The 19,884-nt window shown below is 43.6% G+C and overlaps 1 protein-coding gene and 1 pseudogene across 1 annotated transcript; one reads left to right on the forward strand and one right to left on the reverse strand.

Annotated features, from left to right (window-relative positions):
* Nucleotides 1-12,655: 12,655 nt before the first annotated feature.
* Nucleotides 12,656-17,485, reverse strand: LOC123403494 (RNA-binding protein CP33, chloroplastic-like). Its single transcript, XM_045097425.1, has 5 exons — nt 17,107-17,485; nt 14,976-15,074; nt 14,562-14,843; nt 14,027-14,221; nt 12,656-12,905 (listed from the first exon to the last, which is right to left on the reverse strand). Exons 1-4 carry the CDS (start codon nt 17,437-17,439, stop codon nt 14,099-14,101), a joined length of 837 nt encoding a protein of 278 aa, XP_044953360.1. The 5' UTR covers nt 17,440-17,485; the 3' UTR covers nt 12,656-12,905; nt 14,027-14,098.
* On the forward strand, nt 15,716-17,100 carry LOC123403495 (annotated as a pseudogene).
* Nucleotides 17,486-19,884: the final 2,399 nt, after the last annotated feature.

Genomic DNA, 19,884 nt, shown 5'->3' on the forward strand with positions numbered 1-19,884 from the left:
TCATGGAGGTGGTGCAGTGTCATGGAGGTCTTCCAAGCAAACCATATTGACAAGGTCAACTATGGAAGCAGAACTAACTGTGTTAGACACAGCCATTGTAGAGGCAGAATGGCTGCGTGAACTCTTGATGGACTTGCCTATGGTTGAAAAACCTGTACCGGTTATTCTTATGAATTGTGACAACCAAACATTTATCGCTAAAGTAAATAATTCTAAGGATAACGCAAAGTCGTGGAGAGACGTTTGAAATCTGTCAGGAAGTTGAGAAACTCCGGAGTAATAACTATTACGTATATTCAAACCGACAAAAACCTGGCAGATCCTTTTACAAAGGGACTATCACGAAATGTGATAGATATTGCATCTAGGGAGATGGGTATGAGACCCATAGACGTTACACCATAGTAGTAACCCAACCTTTGTGATCGGAGATCCCGTGAATTAGGACCTGGGAAGAACAAGCTATTGGTTAACACAAGAGAGTAATAAGTGACCGTCTCTAAGCGAAGATGCAAAACTCATAGAGCAGTAAGGCTTAAGTACTGTTAGGCAGGTTGGCAACATGCCTTAATGTGATTCTATTGGCTATTATAGCAAAGATGTTGTCCTACAGAACAATCCTGAAAGAACACACCTATATGAGCTCCGATTGTAAAACGTCGCAATCTAGGAGATTTGGGTAATCTCTAGTAAGCTCACGAAGAGATCGGGGAGTATGACGTATATGCTCCAAACCGCGGAGTAGCCTACTGGAAGCCAGGTACTGGTTAAGACTTTGAGTGAAACCTGTTCACACAAAAACTAGCAATTCAAGGCATAGTCCATTGTCAAGTTGTGAATGGATGTAGCTTAAAGTTCTAGGCAGAAGTTCAACTTAACAGTCTATGCTGAAACACTGGTATATTAAACAAGTGTAGAGACCAGGCAAATCTCTAAATGGGTATTTGAGATCTGCTGGGGATTGTTAGAATTAATGGGCTTGGCCCATCTACAAAATTCTGAAATCTCAAATTGAGCCCATGAATAAAATGGCAAGTGGTGATGTGGTGGTGCTAAAGTTTAGTCACATACCGCTAGTGGAGGAAGTGTTGGACCTCTTTATATAGTGAGTTCTCCCCACCACTCTAAGTGTGTGTTGAGAAGAGAAAGGAGAGAACCACACGCGCGCGCTCGCTCGCCTCGCCTGGCCGGGCCAGGCCGGGTGTACGTGCGACATGCGCGTGAATGGTCCGCCAAATTCCGGTTCGATGCCTTGCGGGGGCGCGGATTCTTTTTGTCGTTTTATTTTTTATGTCTTGGCAGAAAGGTTAAGAATTTCTTGTCCGGTAAGTATACGACTTGGAAACCAAGTCGGTTTGAGACGTGGACGCGACACGGAACCGACCTTGGTCCTCCTATATATACCGCGTATCGTGGTCGGCCAAAGACACACCGAAAAACATCTAGGGTTTTGCCTCGTCTCACAACTTGCGCCGCCATCGTAGTCTACCTCATCCCGAGTGTCGGCGTCCAACGGTGAACGGGAGAGCAGGTCTCCGGAACCAGTCGCCTTTGCGATCCTGTACGGGAGAGGGTGAATTAGGTTTTTTGGGAAGCGCTCTGTGCGACTGCTCGCTGCTTCCACAACGGGTCGTCTACCTAGCAAGACGGCGGTGCTGCGTACCGCCGCCTCAAGCGTCATTTACTTCGTCCCGTGATTGCCAACATAATCGTCAACAACGTAGCTGCACCGAACACATCTGCTTCATCTACAAATGTTTGGTACGTGCGTCGTGTTCCCGTTGGCCTGATGAACATGTTAGATGCATACATGTTTTGCTATACGGTGTTGCTACTATTCATGTTGTCTACTGCATCTAGTATGTTAGAGTTTCTCATGTTAGTAGCTAGTATCGTCATGCTTTATATTCTGGAATTAATCATGGAAATTGTGCCTAATTTCTCAACAATCCAAAAACTAATTGTAGGCAATTTCCTGAGTTAACTATGGCTGGATTTTCTGATGCTCTAAGGCCGGATAAGTTTACCGGTGTGCACTTTAACAGGTGGGAAGTGACATCCACGCTCTGGCTTAATGCTCTGAAAGTTTTCCATTTTAGTGCTGGCATGCCAGAGGGAGCTTGTGATGAAGATCAAAGGAAGTTCCAGGAAGCCAACACTATGTTTGTGGGATGCGTTTTGAGTGTTCTTGCTAACCGTCTGTGTGATGTGTACATGCACATACAAGATGGAAAGACACGGTGGGATACACTGAAGGCTAAATTTGGTGCTATAGATGGAGGCAGTGAATTGTACATCATGGAGAATTTTCACGACTACAAGATGGTGAATAACCGTTCTGTGGTTGAACAAGATCATGAGATACAGTGTATTGTGAAGGAACTGGAACTCCTTAAGTATGATCTACCAGATAAATTTGTGGCTGGGTGCATGATTGCGAAGTTTCCTTCATGGAGGAACTTCGCCACTTCTCTGAAACATAAGAGACACGAGATATCAGTTGAAAATCTGATTGCATCTCTTGATGTTGAAGAGAAAGCTCGGGCTAAAGACACTACTGAGAAAGGAGGTGAGGTTCAACCTACTGCCAACATGGTACAAAGGTTCCCACAGAACAAGAACAAAGGAAAGAACAAACCTATTTTCAACAAGCCTATAAAGACTACTACCTTCAAGAAGAAGAAGTTCAACAAGGCTGAGCTAGAGTGCTACGCGTGTGGGAAGCTCGAACACTTTTACAAGGAATGCTCAGAACGCGCAGACCACGGAGGGAAAACCAGCTCCAAGACAGTCAACATGGTGACCGCTAGCAATACTGATGGGTATGGTAATTTACCTATTGTGCTTTCACTATTCAAATCATCTTCATGGTGGATTTATTCAGGAGCTAACGTTCATGTGTGTGCTGACGTCTCTTTGTTTACTTCTTATCAGGTCGCAAGGGGTTCTTCCGTCCTAATGGGGAATGGGTCGCATGCTTCTGTTCGTGGCATTGGCACGGTGGATCTAAAGTTTACTTCGGGAAAGATCGTGCAACTAAGGAACATGCAGCATGTCCCTACTATGAACAAGTATCTAATTAGCGGCTCCCTTCTATGTTGAGATGTGTTTAAGGTAGTTTTAGAGTCAAATAAAGTAATCCTGTCGAGATTTGGACAATTTATAGGTAAAGGCTATGAGTGCGGAGGCTTGCTCCTCTTTTCCCTTTCAGATTTTTGCAATAAGTCAGTAAACCAAATTTGTGCTAGTATTAATAATGATACAAGTGTTTGGCATTCTCGTTTGTGCCATATTAATTTTGGTTTAATGTCTCGGCTTCCAGTATGAGTTTAATTCCTAATTTCACACTTTCCAAAGGTTCTAAGTGCCATAGTTGTGTGCAATCGAAGCAACCTCGAAAGCCTCACACGGCTGCCGAAGAGAGAAACTTGGCACCTCTAGAACTCATACATTCTGATCTATGTGAGATGAATGGTGTGTTGACAAAAGGTGGAAAGAAATATTTCATGACTTTGATTGATGATGCGACTAGATTTTGCTATGTTTATTTGTTGCAAACTAAAGATGAAGCTCTCGATTACTTTAAGATCTATAAAGCTGAAGTTGAAAATCAACTAGAGAGAAAGATCAAGCGTCTTAGGTCGGATCATGGTGGAGAATATTTTTTCAAAGTTTTTGATGAATTTTGTGAGGAACATGGTATTATTCATGAGAGGACGCCTCCCTATTCACCCCAATCAAATGGGATTGCCGAGAGGAAAAACCGCGCGTTGACTGACTTGGTGAACGCCATGATAGACACTGCTAGTTTATCTAAGGCATGGTGGGGGAGGCTTTGTTGACTGTATCTCATGTCCTGAATAGAGTTCCTAACAAAAATAAAGAGAAAACCCCTTATGAAGAGTGGGTTGGGAGAAAACCATCACTTTGTTATTTGCGCACTTGGGGATGTTTGGCAAAGGTCAATATTCATATCCCCAAGAAACGCGAACTTGGACCAAAGACAGTGGATTGTGTTTTTTTGGGTTATGCTCACCGGAGCATTGCTTATAGATTTTTAGTAGTTAAATCTGAGGTTCTTGATATGCATGTAGATACTGTAATGGAATCTTGTCATGCAACATTTTTTGAGAATATGTTTCGTATGAAAGTTATGCATAGCATTGCTAGATTTTCTTCTGGGTTAAATTCTAAATCTAGTAAATTTGATGATTATATTGAACAAACACCCAAGGAAGTCCATGAGAAGGATAACGATGAATCTCCTGTAAGGAGCAAGAGACAAAGGGTTGCAAAATCCTTTGGTGATGATTTCATCGTATACCTTGTGGACGATACTCCCAAGTCTATTGAAGAGGCATATGCGTCTCCAGGTGTAGATGATTGGAAAGAAGTTGTTCATAATGATATGGACTCAATGCTTTCTAATGGAACTTGGGAGTTAACTGAACGACCTTATGGTTGTAAACCTGTGGGTTGTAAATGGGTGTTCAAAAAGAATTTAAGCCCTGATGGTACTATTGATAAGTACAAGGCGCGACTTGTGGCCAAGGGCTACACTCAGAAAGAAGGCGAAGATTACTTTGACACCTATTCACCTGTTGCTAGAATAACCACCATTCGGGTGCTACTTTCCCTGGCTGCCTCTTATGGTCTGATCATTCATCAAATGGATGTAAAGACAGCTTTCCTAAATGGAGAGTTGAAAGAGGAAATTTATACGGATCAGCCTGATGGGTTTGTGGTAAAAGGAGAAGATAAAAAGGTGTGCAAGTTGCTAAAATCTTTGCATGGTCTGAAACAAGCACCTAAGCAATGGCATGAGAAGTTTGAAAGAACTTTGACTTCTGCGGGATTTGTCATTAACGAGGCTGATAGGTGTCTCTACTATCGCCACGGTGGAGGAAATAGTGTCATATTATGTTTGTATGTGGATGACATATTGATATTTGGTACAAACATTGTTGTGATCAATGAGGTCAAGACTTTCCTATCAAAGAGTTTTGACATGAAAGATCTGGGAGAAGCCGATGTGATCCTAAACATAAAACTTATTAAGGATGAGAGTGGGATTACTCTAACGCAATCTCACTATGTTGAGAAGTGTTGGAAATATGCCCTAGTGGTAATGATAAATAGTTATTATTATATTTCCTGTTTAAAGATAATCATTCACTATCCATGCTATAGTTGTATTAAATGAAAACATAGATACATGTGTGGATACATAGACAAAACAATGTCCCTAGCAAGCCTCTAGTTGGCTAGCCAGTTGACCAATGATAGTCAAGGTTTTCTGACTATATGCAAGTGTTGTCACTTGATAACCGGATCACATCATTAGGAGAATCATGTGATGGACTAGACCCAAACTATGAACGTAGCATATTGATCGTGTCGTTTTATTGTTATTGTTTTATGCGTGTCAAGTATTTATTCCTATGACCATGAGATCATATAACTCACTGGCACCGGAGGAATACCTTGTGTGCATCAAACGTCACAACGTAACTGGGTGACTATAAAGGTGCTCTACAGGTATCTCCGAAGGTGTTCGTTGAGTTAGTACGGATCAAGACTAGGATTTGTCACTCCGTGTGACGGAGAGGTATCTTGGGGCCCACTCGGTAATATAACATCACCCACAAGCCTTGCAAGCAATGTGACTATGTGTAAGTCACGGGATCTTGTATTACGGAACGAGTAAAGAGACTTGCTGGTAACGAGATTGAAATAGGTATGCGGATACCGACGATTGAATCTCGGGCAAGTAACATACCGAAGGACAAAGGGAATGACATACGGGATTATATGAATCCTTGACACTGAGGTTCAACCGATAAGATATTCAGAGAATATGTAGGATCTAATATGGGCATCTAGGTCCCGCTATTGGATATTAACCGAGGAGTGCCTTGGGGCATGTCTACATAGTTCTCGAACCCGCAGGGTCTGCACACTTAAGGTTCGGTGATGTTTTAGTATAGTTGAGTTATATGTGTGGTTACCGAATGTTGTTCGTAGTCCCGGATGAGATCACGGACGTCAAGAGGGTTTCCGGAATGGTCCGGAAACGAAGATTGATATATAGGATGGTTTCATTTGGTTACCGGAAGGTTTTCGGGCATTACCGGCATTGTACTCGGAGTGACGAATGGATTCCGGAAGTTCACCGAGAGGGGGGCAACCCACCCGGAGGAAGCCCAATGGCCTTAGGGTGGCGCACCAACCCTTAGTCGGCTGGTGGGACAGCCCAAGAGGGACTTGGCACCAAGAGAAGAAAAACCAAAGAGAAAGAAAAAAAGGGGAGGTGGGAAGGAAGAGAAGGACTCCACTTTGCAATCCTAATTGGAGTAGGATTCCTCCTCTCCTCCTGGCCGGTGCACCCTTGAGGGCTTGGCCCTCAAGGCAAGCCTCCTCCCCCTCCCTCCTATATATAGTGGTGATTTAGGGCTGATTTGAGACAACTTTTGCCACGTGCAACTCAGATCTAGACATCATAGTTTTACCTCTTGATCGGATTTCTGCGGAGCTCGGGCGGAGCCCTGCAGGAGTAGATCATCACCACCACCGGAGCGCCGTCAGGCTGCCGAAGAACTCATCTACTTCTCTGTCTTGCTTGCAGGATCAAGAAGGCCGAGATCATCGTCGAGATGTACGTGTGCTGAACGCGGAGGTGCCGTCCATTCGGCACTAGATCGGAACGGATCGTGGGACGGTTCGTGGGGCAGATCGAGGGACGTGAAGACGTTCCAATACATCAACCGCGTTTCTTAACGCTTCCTGCTGTGCGATCTACAAGGGTACGTAGATCCAAATCTCCTCTCGTAGATGGACATCACCATGATAGGTCTTCGTGTGCGTGGGAAATTTTTTGTTTGACATGCAACGTTCCCCTACAGTGGCATCATGAGCTAGGTTCATGCGTAGATGTTATCTCGAGTAGAACACAAAGGGTTTTGTGGACAGTGATGTTCTATTTGCTGCCCTCCTTAGTCTTTTTTCGATTTGGCGGTATTGTTGGATTGAAGCGGCCCGGACCGACATTATTCGTACGCTTACGAAAGACTGGTTTCATCGATTGACATGCAATCTCGTTGCATAAAGATGACTGGCGGGTGGCGGTTTCTTCAACTTTAGTTGAATTGGTTTTGACCGAGGCGGTCCTTGGAGAGGTTAAATAGCAATTTGCACATCTCCGTTATGGTTTTTGCGTAAGTAAGATGCGATCATACTAGATACCCATAGAAGCCATGTAAAACATGCAACAACAAATTAGAGGACGTCTAACTTGTTTTTGCAGGGTATGCTTGTGATATGATATGGCCAATGACGTGATGTGATATATTGGATGTATGAGAAGATCATGTTGTAATAGTTAATATCGACTTGCACGTCGATGGTACAGCAACAGGCAGGAGCCATAGGGTTGTCTTTAAACTAATGTTTGTGTTTGGAGATGCGTTTACTATATTGCTAGGACGTAGCTTTAGTAGTAATAGCATAAGTAGCACGACAACCTCGATGGCGACACGTTCATGGAGATCATGGTGTGGCGCCGGTGAAAAGAAGATCGTGTCGGTGCTTTGCTGATGGAGATCAAGAAGCACATGATGATGGCCATATCATGTCACTTATGAATTGCATGTGATGTTAATCCTTTTATGCACCTTATTTTGCTTAGAACGATGGTAGCATTATAAGGTGATCTCTCACTAAAATTTCAAGACGAAATTGTGTTCTCCCCGACTGTGCACCGTTGCTACAGTTCGTCGTTTCGAGACACCATGTGATGATCGGGTGTGATAGACTTAACGTTCACATACAACGGGTGCAAAACAGTTGCACACGCGAAACACTCGGGTTAAGCTTGACGAGCCTAGCATGTGCAGACATGGCCTCGGAACACATGAGACCGAAAGGTCGAGCATGAATCGTATAGTTGATATGATTAGCATAGAGATGCATACCACTAAAACTATTCTCAACTCACGTGATGATCGGACTTGAGTTAGTGAATTTGGATCATGTACCACTCAAATGACTAGAGAGATGTACTTTTTGAGTGGGAGTTTAGCAAGTAATTTGATTAGTTAAACTCTAATTATCTTGAACATAGTCTAAGTCCACTTTGAAATATTTGTGTTGTAGATCAATGGCTCACGCGACAGTCACCCTGAATTTTAATATGTTCCTAGAGAAAGCTAAGTTGAAAGATGATGGAAGCAACTTTGTAGACTGGGCTCGTAATCTTAAGTTGCTCTTGCAAGCTAGGAAGAAGGATTATGTCCTTAATGCTGCGCTAGGAGATGAACCACCCGCTACGGCTGACCAAGATGTTAAGAACGTTTGGTTAACACGTAAGGAGGACTACTCAGTAGTTCAACGTGTAGTCTTGTATGGCTTAGAGTCGGGACTTCAACGTTGCTTTGAGCGTCATGGAGCATTTGATATGTTCCAGGAGTTGAAGTTTATCTTTCAGAAGAACGCCCGGATCGAGAGGTATGAGACCTCCGATAAATTCTATGCTTGCAAGATGGAGGAGAATTCGTCTGTCAGTGAACATGTGCTCAAAATGTCTGGGTACTCAAACTGTTTAGCTGAGCTGGGGATTGAACTCCCGCAAGAGGATGTCACTGACAGAATTCTTCAATCACTGCCACCAAGCTACAAGAGCTTTGTGTTGAACTATAACAGCAAGGGATGAACAAGTCACCCGACGAGTTATTCGTGATGCTGAAATTCGCAGAATCAGAACTCCGTAAGGAGCATCAAGTGTTGATGGTGAATAAGACCACTAGTTTCAAGAGAAACGGCAAAGGCAAGAAGGGTAACTCCAAGAAGAGCAGCAAACCTGTTGCCAATCCGACGAAGAAACCCAAGGCTGGACCTAAACCTGAACCAGAGTGTTATTATTGCAAGGGAATGGGTCACTCGAAGCACAACTGCCCCCAAGTATTTGGCTGATAAGAAGGAGGCCAAGGAAAAATCAGGTATATTCGATATACATGTTATTGATGTGTACATAACCAGCTCTCGTAGTAGTGCCTGGGTATTCGATACCGGTTCTGTTGCTCATATTTGCAACTCGAAATAGGAACTGCGGAATAAGCGAAGGTTGGCAAAGGATGAAGTGACGATGCGCGTGGGAAATGGTTCCAAGGTTGATGCAATCGCCGTCGGCACAGTTTCACTTCAGTTACCATCAGGATTAGTTATGAACTTAAATAATTGTTATTTAGTGCATGCGTTAAGCATGAACATTATATCTGGATCTTGTTTATTGCGAGACGGTTACTCGTTTAAGTCAGAGAATAATGGTTGTTCTATTTCTATGAGTAATATCTTTTATGGTCATGCATCCAATGTGAGAGGATTGTTCATATTGAATCTTGATAGTGATGATACACATATACATAACATTGAGACCAAAAGAGTTAGAGTTAACAATGATAGCGCCATTTTTTTGTGGCACTCCCGCTTAGGTCATATTGGTGTAAAGTGCATGAAGAAACTCCATTCCGATGGACTTTTGGAGTCACTTTACTTTGATTCACTTGACACGTGCGAACCATGCCTCATGGGCAAGATGACTAAGACTCCGTTCTCTAGAACAATGGAGCGTGCAAGTGACTTGTTGGAAATCATACATACCGATCTGTGCGGTCCGATGAGTGTGAAGGCGCGCAGCGGATATCATTATTTTCTCACCTTCACTGATGATTTGAGTAGATATGGTTATGTCTACTTGATGAAACACAAGTCCTAAACGTTTGAGAAGTTCAAGCAATTTCAGAGTGAAGTTGAAAATCATCGTAACAAGAAGATCAAGTTCCTACGGTCTGATAGTGGGGGTGAATATCTGAGTTTCGAGTTTGGTGCTCACTTAAGACAATGTGGAATTGTTTCACAGTTGACACCGCGTGGAACACCACAGCGTAATGGTGTGTCCGAACATTGTAATCGTACTTTATTAGAGATGGTGCGATCTATGATGTCTCTTACCGATTTGTCGTTATCATTTTGGGGTTATGCATTAGAGACAGCTACATTCACTTTAATTAGGGCACCATCAAAATCTGTTGAGATGACACCATACGAATTGTGGTATGGCAAAAGACCAAAGTTGTCGTTTCTTAAAGTTTGGGGATGTGATGCTTATGTCAAAAAGCTTCAGCCTGAAAAGCTGGAACCCAAAGCGAAAAAGTGTGTCTTCATAGGTTACCCAAAAGAGACAGTTGGGTATACCTTCTATCTCAAATCCGAGGGCAAAGTGTTTGTTGCTAAAAACGGAGCTTTTCTTGAGAAGGAGTTTCTCTCGAAAGAATTGAGTGGGAGGAAGATAGAACTTGATGAGGTTGTCGAACCTCTAATCCCTCTAGATGGTGGCACAGGGCAAGGGGAAACCCATGTCGTTGCGACGCCGGTTGAGGAGGAAGTTGATGATGATGATCATGAAACTTCGGATCAAGTTCATGTCGGACCTCACAGGTCAACAAGATCGCGTACTGCTCGTGAGTGGTACGGTAATCCTGTCTTATCAATTATGTTGTTGGACAACAATGAACCTGCGAATTATGAAGAAGCAATGGTGGGCCCGGATTCCAACAAATGGCTGGAGGCCATGAAGTCTGAGATAGGATCCATGTACGAGAACAAAGTGTGGACTTTGGAAGTACTACCTGAAGGCCGCAAGGCTATTCAGAACAAATGGATCTTTAAGAAGAAGACGGACGCAGACGGTAATGTGACCGTTTATAAAGCTCGACTTGTGGCAAAGGGTTTTTCACAAGTTTAAGGAGTTGACTACGATGAGACATTCTCACCGGTAGCGATGCTTAAGTTCGTCTGAATCATGTTAGCAATAGCTGCCTTTTACGATTATGAAATCTGACAGATGGATGTCAAAACAGCGTTCCTTCACGGTTTTCTTAAGGAAGAGTTGTATATGATGCAACCCGAAGGTTTTGTCGATCCAAAGAATGCTAACAAAGTATGCAAGCTCCAGCGATCCATTTATGGACTGATGCAAGCATCTCGGAGTTGGAATAAGCGCTTTGATGAGGTGATCAAAGCATTTGGGTTTATACAAGTGGTTGGAGAATCTTGTATTTACAAGAAAGTGAGTGGGAGCTCTGTGGTGTTTCTAATATTATATGTGGATGACATATTGCTGATTGGAAACAACGTAGAGCTTTTGGAGAGCGTAAAGGATTACTTGAATAAAAGTTTCTCTATGAAGGACCTAGGAGAAGCTGCTTACATTCTAGGCATTAAGATCTATAGGGATAGATCGAGACGCCTGATAGGACTTTCACAAAGCACATACCTTGATAAAGTTTTCAAGAAGTTCGAAATGAATCAGTCCAAGAAAGGGTTATTGCGAGTATTACAAGGTATAAAATTAAGTAAGACTCAGCGCCCAGCAACTGCGGAAGATAGAGAACAAATGAGTTCCGTCCCCTACGCTTCAGCCGTAGGTTCTATCATGTATGCAATGTTGTGCACTAGACCAGACGTCAGCTTGGCCATAAGTATGGCAGGCAGGTTTCAGAGTAATCCAGGAGTGGATCACTGGATGGCGGTCAAGAATATTCTGAAGTACCTGAAAAGGACTAAGTAAATGTTTCTCGTTTATGGGGGTGACAAAGAGCTCGTCATAAAAGGTTACGTCGACGCAAGTTTTGACACCGATCCGAATGACTCTAAGTCGCAAACCGGATACGTATTTATTCTTAATGGGGGTGCAGTAAGCTGGTGCAGTTCCAAGCAGAGCGTCGTAGCAGATTCTACATGTGAAGCAGAGTACATGGCTGCCTCGAAGGCAACAAAGGAAGGTGTCTGGATGAAGCAGTTCATGACAGATCTTGGAGTTGTGCCGAACGCACTAGATCCATTAACTCTGTTATGTGACAACACTGGTGCCATTGCCTTAGCAAAGGAACCAAGGTTTCACAAGAAGACCAGACACATCAAACGACGCTTCAACCTCATCTGCGACTACGTCGAAGGAGAGGACGTGAATATTTGCAAAGTGCACACGGATCTAAATGTACATGAGCTTGGGATCAGAAGATCACTTTCGAGAGTGGAATCACATTATGGAGGCGAGACGTAAGAGGTCGTGGTGGCCGTGTGTGAGCATAGAGAACTTTGGTGTTTTACGCTAAATACTTCTATGTTAATATTATTGTTTGACGATTCTGAAAGGAGAAGAAACCGGCAAAATAATCCTTCAAAATTTATTGTGTGGATGTTGAAAGTTCAATGATTCTGTGCGGGATGCACCACTAATGGTGGTAGTGAGCTTAAAGTGGGGAGGCAGTAGTGGGTGAAGATGGAGAGGGGGGGGGGCGACGACAAAAAAGTCGGTAGAGAAAAACAAATGTTGCTCAATATGCATGCAGATCATAAAGATGTATGTTTCACACAATTGAAGTTGGACCACTAGAATACAATTGAAGTTGGACGACTAGAATATTTATACCCTATGGCAACGCACGGGCAATGTACTAGTAATAATGTATATGCCTTTGTACTTGTGTATTTCAGTGTTCTTATGTGAACTTCATTAGCAGGGATGGGTACCTAATGAGGCTAAATTGGTAGCCTGATCCTGAAATACAAATGATACACTACAGAAGCGGCCAAAAAATATTACAATAACTTTCATTACAGAAGAAAAAAATAGTCAAATTCGTCAGCAGGTTGCTCTCAAATTAATCATTAACACTTATATTCTACAATAAATTAACTCAGATTTCAACAGCTCACAGATTTCATGTACTCTAGCATCAAGCTAACACTCCCAATGTCATCCATTTCAGGGGGGGCTTACAGAACACAGTATTTGACAATTCAAGAGTTATGGGACGCGAGTGAAATCAACCAGGAGCTTGGTAACCCTGTGAAAGAACAAATGTCACTATCATCAAGAGGTATAAACAATCACGATTAAGATAATGTTGCCATAACCACTTCTGTCATTTTCTAACCGTAAACTGGATCATATAAACAATCATAAGAATAGTGCTGTATGAATACTACTCCCTCAATTCATAAATATAAGACGCTGAATCTGATGCATATAGGCACCTTTTAGTGTGTTTGTTCACTCATTTCAATGAAGGGAGTAGTACTTTCAGTGGTCAAAATGATTCAAGCATTTGCTAAGATGCAAAGTTCAAGAGGCCGGAAGGGACATTTTAGGAAAAATACAAAATGAAGACAGTTCGCTTATAGCATGAAATAATGTTACGAAACTAGAGCATCATACATTATTCTAAGCTATACTGCTTGTCACTGTCGAGACAATAGTGTTTGAAATCTATTACTCCCTCCGTTCCTAAATATAAGTCTTTTTAGAGATTCCACTAAAAACTATATACGGATGTATATAGACATACTTTAGAGTCAGGATTCACTCGTTTTGCTCCGTATGTAGTCTGTAATGGAATAGCAAAAAGACTTATATTTAGGAATGGAGGGAGTATGTTCTTAGAACAAGAGGCAAGATTGTACATACGAGCTACCAAAGTTTAGATTTATATTTTGGTGATTTTTTTCTGAAAAGATTATGCGAGAAGATAACTCAGAGGGACAAGGAGTGGTTGAGGGAAAGCTGAAGATTGGTATGAATGTCCATGATCTTACATGGCAAGCTGCAGACATCAATGTCATTGGTCTTTTATTTTCAATACTTCAACAATCTAATAAACTTAATTGGAACATTTGTACCAAATTGTAGTCACTTATTGGCAAGCTGTCTATTTTCGCTACATTTGGAAGATAGCTCGCCATGGGATCAAACATCCTTAAGATAAAATAATCTCAAATATAATACTACATATTAAATCTAGCTGCATACATATGCGGGTTACCCTGCTAGTTAAATAAACAGACATGCTATTAGAATAGCCATTTAGAAGAAAGGATGTTTAATTTCACAAATGTATGTAGCTTGCTCCTTCGATAACTGAATGAGTGCAAAGGATAAATATGATCAAGTATAAGAAAGAGGTATTACTGGAAGAGAGCATTATAGTCCTGCAGATCAACTCATTGAATTTCTTTCTGTGGTTCTCACAACAATCGATTCTTAGCTATCACTGTCTTCAGATGATTCTGCCTCTTCCAACTTCCCTTCCTCTGAATCAGAAGATTTGTTCTTTTTGGGAGTGTCCTCTTTGAACATCACGTTAATGGATCGTCCCATCAATTCCTGTGTTAAGATTAATAGGTCAGATATATTACCGGAAACAGATGACCCTGAGCCTACTGGTGGCAGCAAAGTTGTTTGTTACACCCACTGAGATGTGTAATCCCTAAATTGATGCGGCAAATCGCTAATTATTTGGAGTACACACGCCCATGAGCTTTCAGTTGGACAATGTGTGCCCCCATTAAGTTTACAGATGTTGCCACCAATATTTTCCGTAACAATGTATGTGTGTGGTGTGAGCATTTACCTTGTACTAGCATATTTCCATGCACTATAATCTGAGCAGCAAATGAACAACATCCTTGTACTGTTGTACACAGAACATTTCAAAATAATGTACCTTGCCATTGAAGGTAGAAATAGCAGCCTCTGCCTCCTCTTTTGAGGAAAAGGAAACAAATCCATAACCAGCAGATCGCCTTGGTGTGGTGGTATGAAAGATAACTTCAACTGATTGGACACCTGGGGTTGAGGCAAATAACTCCCGAAGATGACGGGATCTCACTCTCCATGTTAAATTCCCCACAAACACAACATTTTTCTCCACAGGAGCTGATGGCACAGCAGGTTGCTTCTTTTTAGGTTTTGCAAAGTCCACCTTAATCGTTCTATCGTTCAAAGTCTACAAACAGAATAGGAGATCAAGAAATAACCAATGACCAGTACTTCGGTATTCTATGAAAACAACAGTAATGATGATTTACGCAGGTTATGTGTCACAAGAAGACATTCTGACGCTGAATCATGCACTTACAGACAAATTGAGATTCTTGAGTGCTGAAAGAGCCTCCTCTTCTGAACCCATGGTTACAAATGCCAATCCTCTGTTTTTTTTGGAACTGTGCATCGAAAGCTAGAAAATCAGAAAGAAAAGCAATATTAATGGAGTTCGTGGCGGCGTGGCGTACAATTTTTCATAAATAAATGATCAAGAAATCCCTTCTGAAATGCATTGTATGGCAAAATCCTTCTCATTTTCCAATATACAGGACGCGTCTCCCCTACGGAAGGAGTATATAGCATTAACGATATGGCTTGAATCGGCATTGGAGCAACTGGCATATTCAAAATACGCGTTGTGGCCATGCACCCAAAGAAAGTCATGTAGACCAAATCAATCTAACTTTAATATTCAATACCTTGGAGTGGTAAAACCAGTTGTTAAGGTAGGTCTCTACTCTTAGATACAGTTTCAGATATAATGGGGTTGGAGATGAGAAATGTTAAGTCTCCTACATATGCGTTAGTACGTACTATGCATTTCCTTTTCTACGGCATAACAACGGTAAAAAGAGCTCAGAAACTTTAGACCACCACCTCACTAAAAGAGCCCCCACAGCCCCCGCGTCGCTCCGTCCCCAGGGGCGACACGGGCGGCGACCCCGACCAACAAGCCCCCGACGCCCCCCACCCTCCTCCTCCCCTCGCCGTCGCTGGTGCCTCCCGCGAGCAAAGCTCGCGTGGAACTGGCGGCGGCGGGGCCGGTACTTTTCTCCCGCGGCGGCGTCCTCCACGAGTTGGGTATCTCATGGCGGCGGGCGGCGAGCAGAGGGCGACGGCCGGCGCGTCGTCGCGGCTCTTGCGCCGGCGTTCGGGGTGAGGTGGGCGGCCTGGGAGGCGTGGGCTGCTCGGCTGCTGCGACGGCTGTCCAGGAGCGGTCTCGGAGGCTCGGATCAGGGCGGTCCCGATCTGTCCGCTCCGGCGACGGGGCTGGCCGTCGGGGTTTGCATCGGGGCGGACGGTGCGCCGGCTGGTGGTTCGGCGCCGGCGCGGAGGCGCAGTGGAGTTGGCATGCCCGATCTGCGCTTCATGCGAGAGCTTCGGCTGTGGAGGTGGATCTGAGGCTTGACTGTGGTTATGGCTCCTCTCTTGGCCCGTCTGGGCTTTTGGGGCCATGGCTGTGGTGGTCAGCGTGGTTGTGGTGGAGGTGGCGGCTCTAGGGGTCGCCCCGGTGGTAATAGTGTGATGCTCATGTACGCCGGTCTCAACACAAGCAACCCACCATGGTTATGCGTAGGCCGTGGAGCCCTTCCAATCTAATTGGTCTGGTCTCGCCATTGTTGAATACAAGCGGAGTCAAGGCTCGGTTTGCAGGTTCGCTTTGGCTTGGCTCCCTCCCCGGAGTCTGTAGAGGTGGTGAGATTTTAGGCTCTGGGCGAAAGCTTGTTTCTTCGACGGGGGTCGATGCTGGCAATGTTGGCGCTTGCGGGCGTCCTTTTCCTCCTTGGAGGCATTGTCGAAGAGCTGCTTCTCACCACTGAGTCCTAGCTGGTTAGGATTGGAAGCGGCACTGGGGGTTTGTTGGCTAGGCCGGACCATTCTCAGGGTTCGGTGGAGTGGTCTTGTGCGGATCTGGGTGAAAGCTTTGTGATCGACGGAGGTCGATGCCGAAGACGACGACGGTGTCAGTTGATGCTGCTTTCCTTCTTGAAGGCGTCTTTGAAGATCTTGCTCACTATCATTTCGGACAGAGGTTGTGATTCGTGGAGGTGGTTTGTTCGTGTTGTATCGGTGGTTGTTTTTTCTTTATTTCTTTCTTTTTAGTTCAATGGTTTTCGGCCTGGTTTTCCTCATAAATCGGGCCACTCTGTATTTCTTTTCCCTCTTAATGAAATCGGCAGAGCACCTGCCATGCAAGTCGAAAAAAAACTTTAGACCACCATAGGGTTTTTTTTTCAGTTCACTCCAGAAACTGATGGCAATATAGCTGAACCATACTGGCATCCCCTGCAACTTTAGTAACCATAACCATACATCATCGCCACTCCATACGGAAATTTATAGATTTGCATAAATTCACCATCCCAGCCGGTTAAAGGCACTGCCAATTTGCTGTTTGTTCCTTTCCCTTCAAGCGGATAAGGCAACGGAAACTAACGGTTTACCTCCACGTCGACGACGGTGCCTTGCTTCTCGAAAAGGACGCGAATGTCGTCGGGCGTGACATCCCACGGGATGTTCATCGCGATAAGCCGCGTCTTCGGCCCCACGGGCTCCTCATCCTCCGCATCCGCCTCGGTTTCCACAGACGCCGGGGCGACCGAGGCGCTAGCAGCGCAGACAGAGAACGCCAAGCGGTGGCCGGAGGAGCGGGCGGCAGCGGGGACAGCAAAGGAGATGTGGCTGTGGCGAGGTGGGGCGGAGTACTCGGGGTGGCGGAGCGGCGGCTGGCACGCGGGGAGCGAGGGGAGGAGGAGGCGAACGAGGGGGAGAGCCATTGTTGCGAGGCAGGCAGAAGACAAGGCAACGGCGAAATATCCGAAAGGCGGGCTGGGCTCGCTCGGGTTTATTATCCTCCGCAAAATATTCCCCCAAGCAAAGCGGCAACGTCTAAAGAAAAACAGAAATCAATTTATATATCATTTTTATTATTTGGACTAACCTATGAATACAGTGCCAAAGGTCATTTCCTACTTTCTACCCCTCCGTTCCTAAATATAAGTCTTTTAAGAGATTTCATTAGGGAACTACATATGAAGCAAAATGAAATCTATACTTTAAAGTCTATATACATTGTATGTAGTTCTCTAGTAGAATCTCTGAAAAGACTTATATTTAGAAACTTGAGGAAGTATTATTTTATACTCCCTCCGTTTCAAAATATAAGACCTTTTAGGGATTTCACTATAAGACTACATACGAAGCAAAATGAGTGAATCTATATTCTAAAATATGTTTATGTACATTCGTATGTAGTTTATAGTGCAATCTTTAAAAGGTCTTATATTTAGGAACGGAGGGAGTAGTTTTTATGTCAAAAATTTACAGAGCTAGAAAAATCTAAAAAATACAAAACTTATTGTACCAAAAGACCCCGCTAGTCAGAAGTTGAGATCGAGGGGAGCAACAAGCCTCCTACCATGCGGTGAGGCTGCATGGAGCCTCCTTAAATCTGTTGGGACTCTAATTTTACCTTAAGAAGGATCCTAAAATAAGAAAATATCCCTTAAAATTTTAGCCCGTTTGAAGTTATGGATCTCCGGATATAAAAGTGACGGTCATCTATCTCAGAAAAGGACTAAAAACCAGAAAAATGTAGATAAGATAGCTCGGAGAGGCAAGGACGAGAGGGGGAAACGTCTCCTAATCTGAGGGAGATGCCAAGGAAGAAGAAGAATGAGGGGGCGGCCTCCCCCTCCCCCCTCTCCCATCTCTCCGATGGTGCTAGAGTTGCGTCGGAGGAACCATAATCACCGTCATCGTCTCCAACAACTCCATCGTCTTCAACAACATCTCCATCACCTTCTTCCCTCTCTATAGAGTGGTCCACTTTTCTGCTACCCATTGAATCCCCTACCAGAACATGATTTCGATGATATTAATAATTTATTTTGTTTCATCAACATTTTTTTCATTGCTATTATGTTTGAGTAATTTATTTGTGTCCGATGGATTAATTGTATTCTGCTATGGTTTATTTAAGTTGTATGTTAATAAGGTGTTGTCATATGCTGCCCACCATTTGTGCACATGTATGGGATTCATACTTTAGGCTTTGTAATAATGTGATTGATTTATTTATGTTAAGTTGCCAAAGTGAAAGAAACATAAACTCTAGTTTATGAATTGTTGCATATGACATAAAGGGTACCTAAAGCTTTAGTGCATCCCTTGGATGACAATCACTACTCCTCACACCAATATCAATTCTCAAGGCATCTACATTGCCTGGGAGTCGGTTGCATTGGTGTGAGACTTTCTTAATTTTTCACTTCTCATAATAAAACGTCATTATTCCATTTGTCATTTAAGTGCAAAAATTCAAGCTCACACTCAAGTATAGTGTAGGGATTAGTAGTTGTCTCAAGACAGGTGTAATTTCTATGCCTGGCCCAAGCATGAATATGTTTTTCTTTATTTATGTCACTATAAGAAAGATATAATGTGCTATGTTCTTATGATATGCTTGATTAATAATTGGTACGGAATGATGATGTTTAGCATTTATATTCTTAAAAGGCAATGATTGTTTGCTTGCATACTTATGTATCATTGTTCCAATGGCAAATTGATAGGATGTTGCTTTTAACCACGTTTGTCTTAGATACAATTCACCAATTCACCCGCTCAAAGCAAACAGCTTATGCATCGATCAACAAAGAAAGTCATGATCAATGATTATCGTTGTCTGTTTTTGGTAAATACAAGGCAAATATAGACACAATACAAAATAAACACTTGCACACCATCCACAAAAACATCCTTTAAATAATTCGCCTAAGTTCTCAGGTGCATTTTGTTCTTTGCCTTTTGCAAATCATTCATAAAATATGTTATTCATAAATTATTTGCCTTCTTGGCTCCAACTGATCTTTGCACCAATGACATAACAGGTCATCTAGTTAGACCTAATAACCACGCATCCCCGTTTCCGCACAATCCACTAAAAAACAAGGGGAACGAGATGCGCTCTCGCGGCCCGGACCTCGCGGCCCTCCACCAGCCCCCACTAGCGGCGGCCACTCCAGCCCTGTCGGCTACCCTGTCGATGCCTCCCGTACCTCCTCGCTCGCGGCCGCTGCTCCCTACATGTAGGAACAGGGTGGAGAACGGAGGTCACCCCTCGTGCTCTTCGAAGGCTGCAACAACGACCTCACCGGCTGCAACAGCGAGCCTTCTGGCTGCCACACCCGTCGCCCTCGTCGCCCCTGCTCGTGCCGCCT

Source organism: Hordeum vulgare, chromosome 6H, assembly GCF_904849725.1.
Source record: "Hordeum vulgare subsp. vulgare chromosome 6H, MorexV3_pseudomolecules_assembly, whole genome shotgun sequence".
NCBI lineage: Eukaryota > Viridiplantae > Streptophyta > Magnoliopsida > Poales > Poaceae > Hordeum > Hordeum vulgare.

Coding starts and splice junctions, on each gene's coding strand:
- LOC123403494 (XM_045097425.1), bottom strand. CDS start 17,439: ATGGCTCTCCCCCTCGTTCGCCTCCTCCTCCCCTCGCTCCCCGCGTGC. Junction 15,075..17,106: donor GCACCGTCGTCGACGTGGAG/GTAAACCGTTAG, acceptor CTGATTTTCTAG/CTTTCGATGCACAGTTCCAA. Junction 14,222..14,561: donor TTTCTACCTTCAATGGCAAG/GTACATTATTTT, acceptor ATCTTAACACAG/GAATTGATGGGACGATCCAT.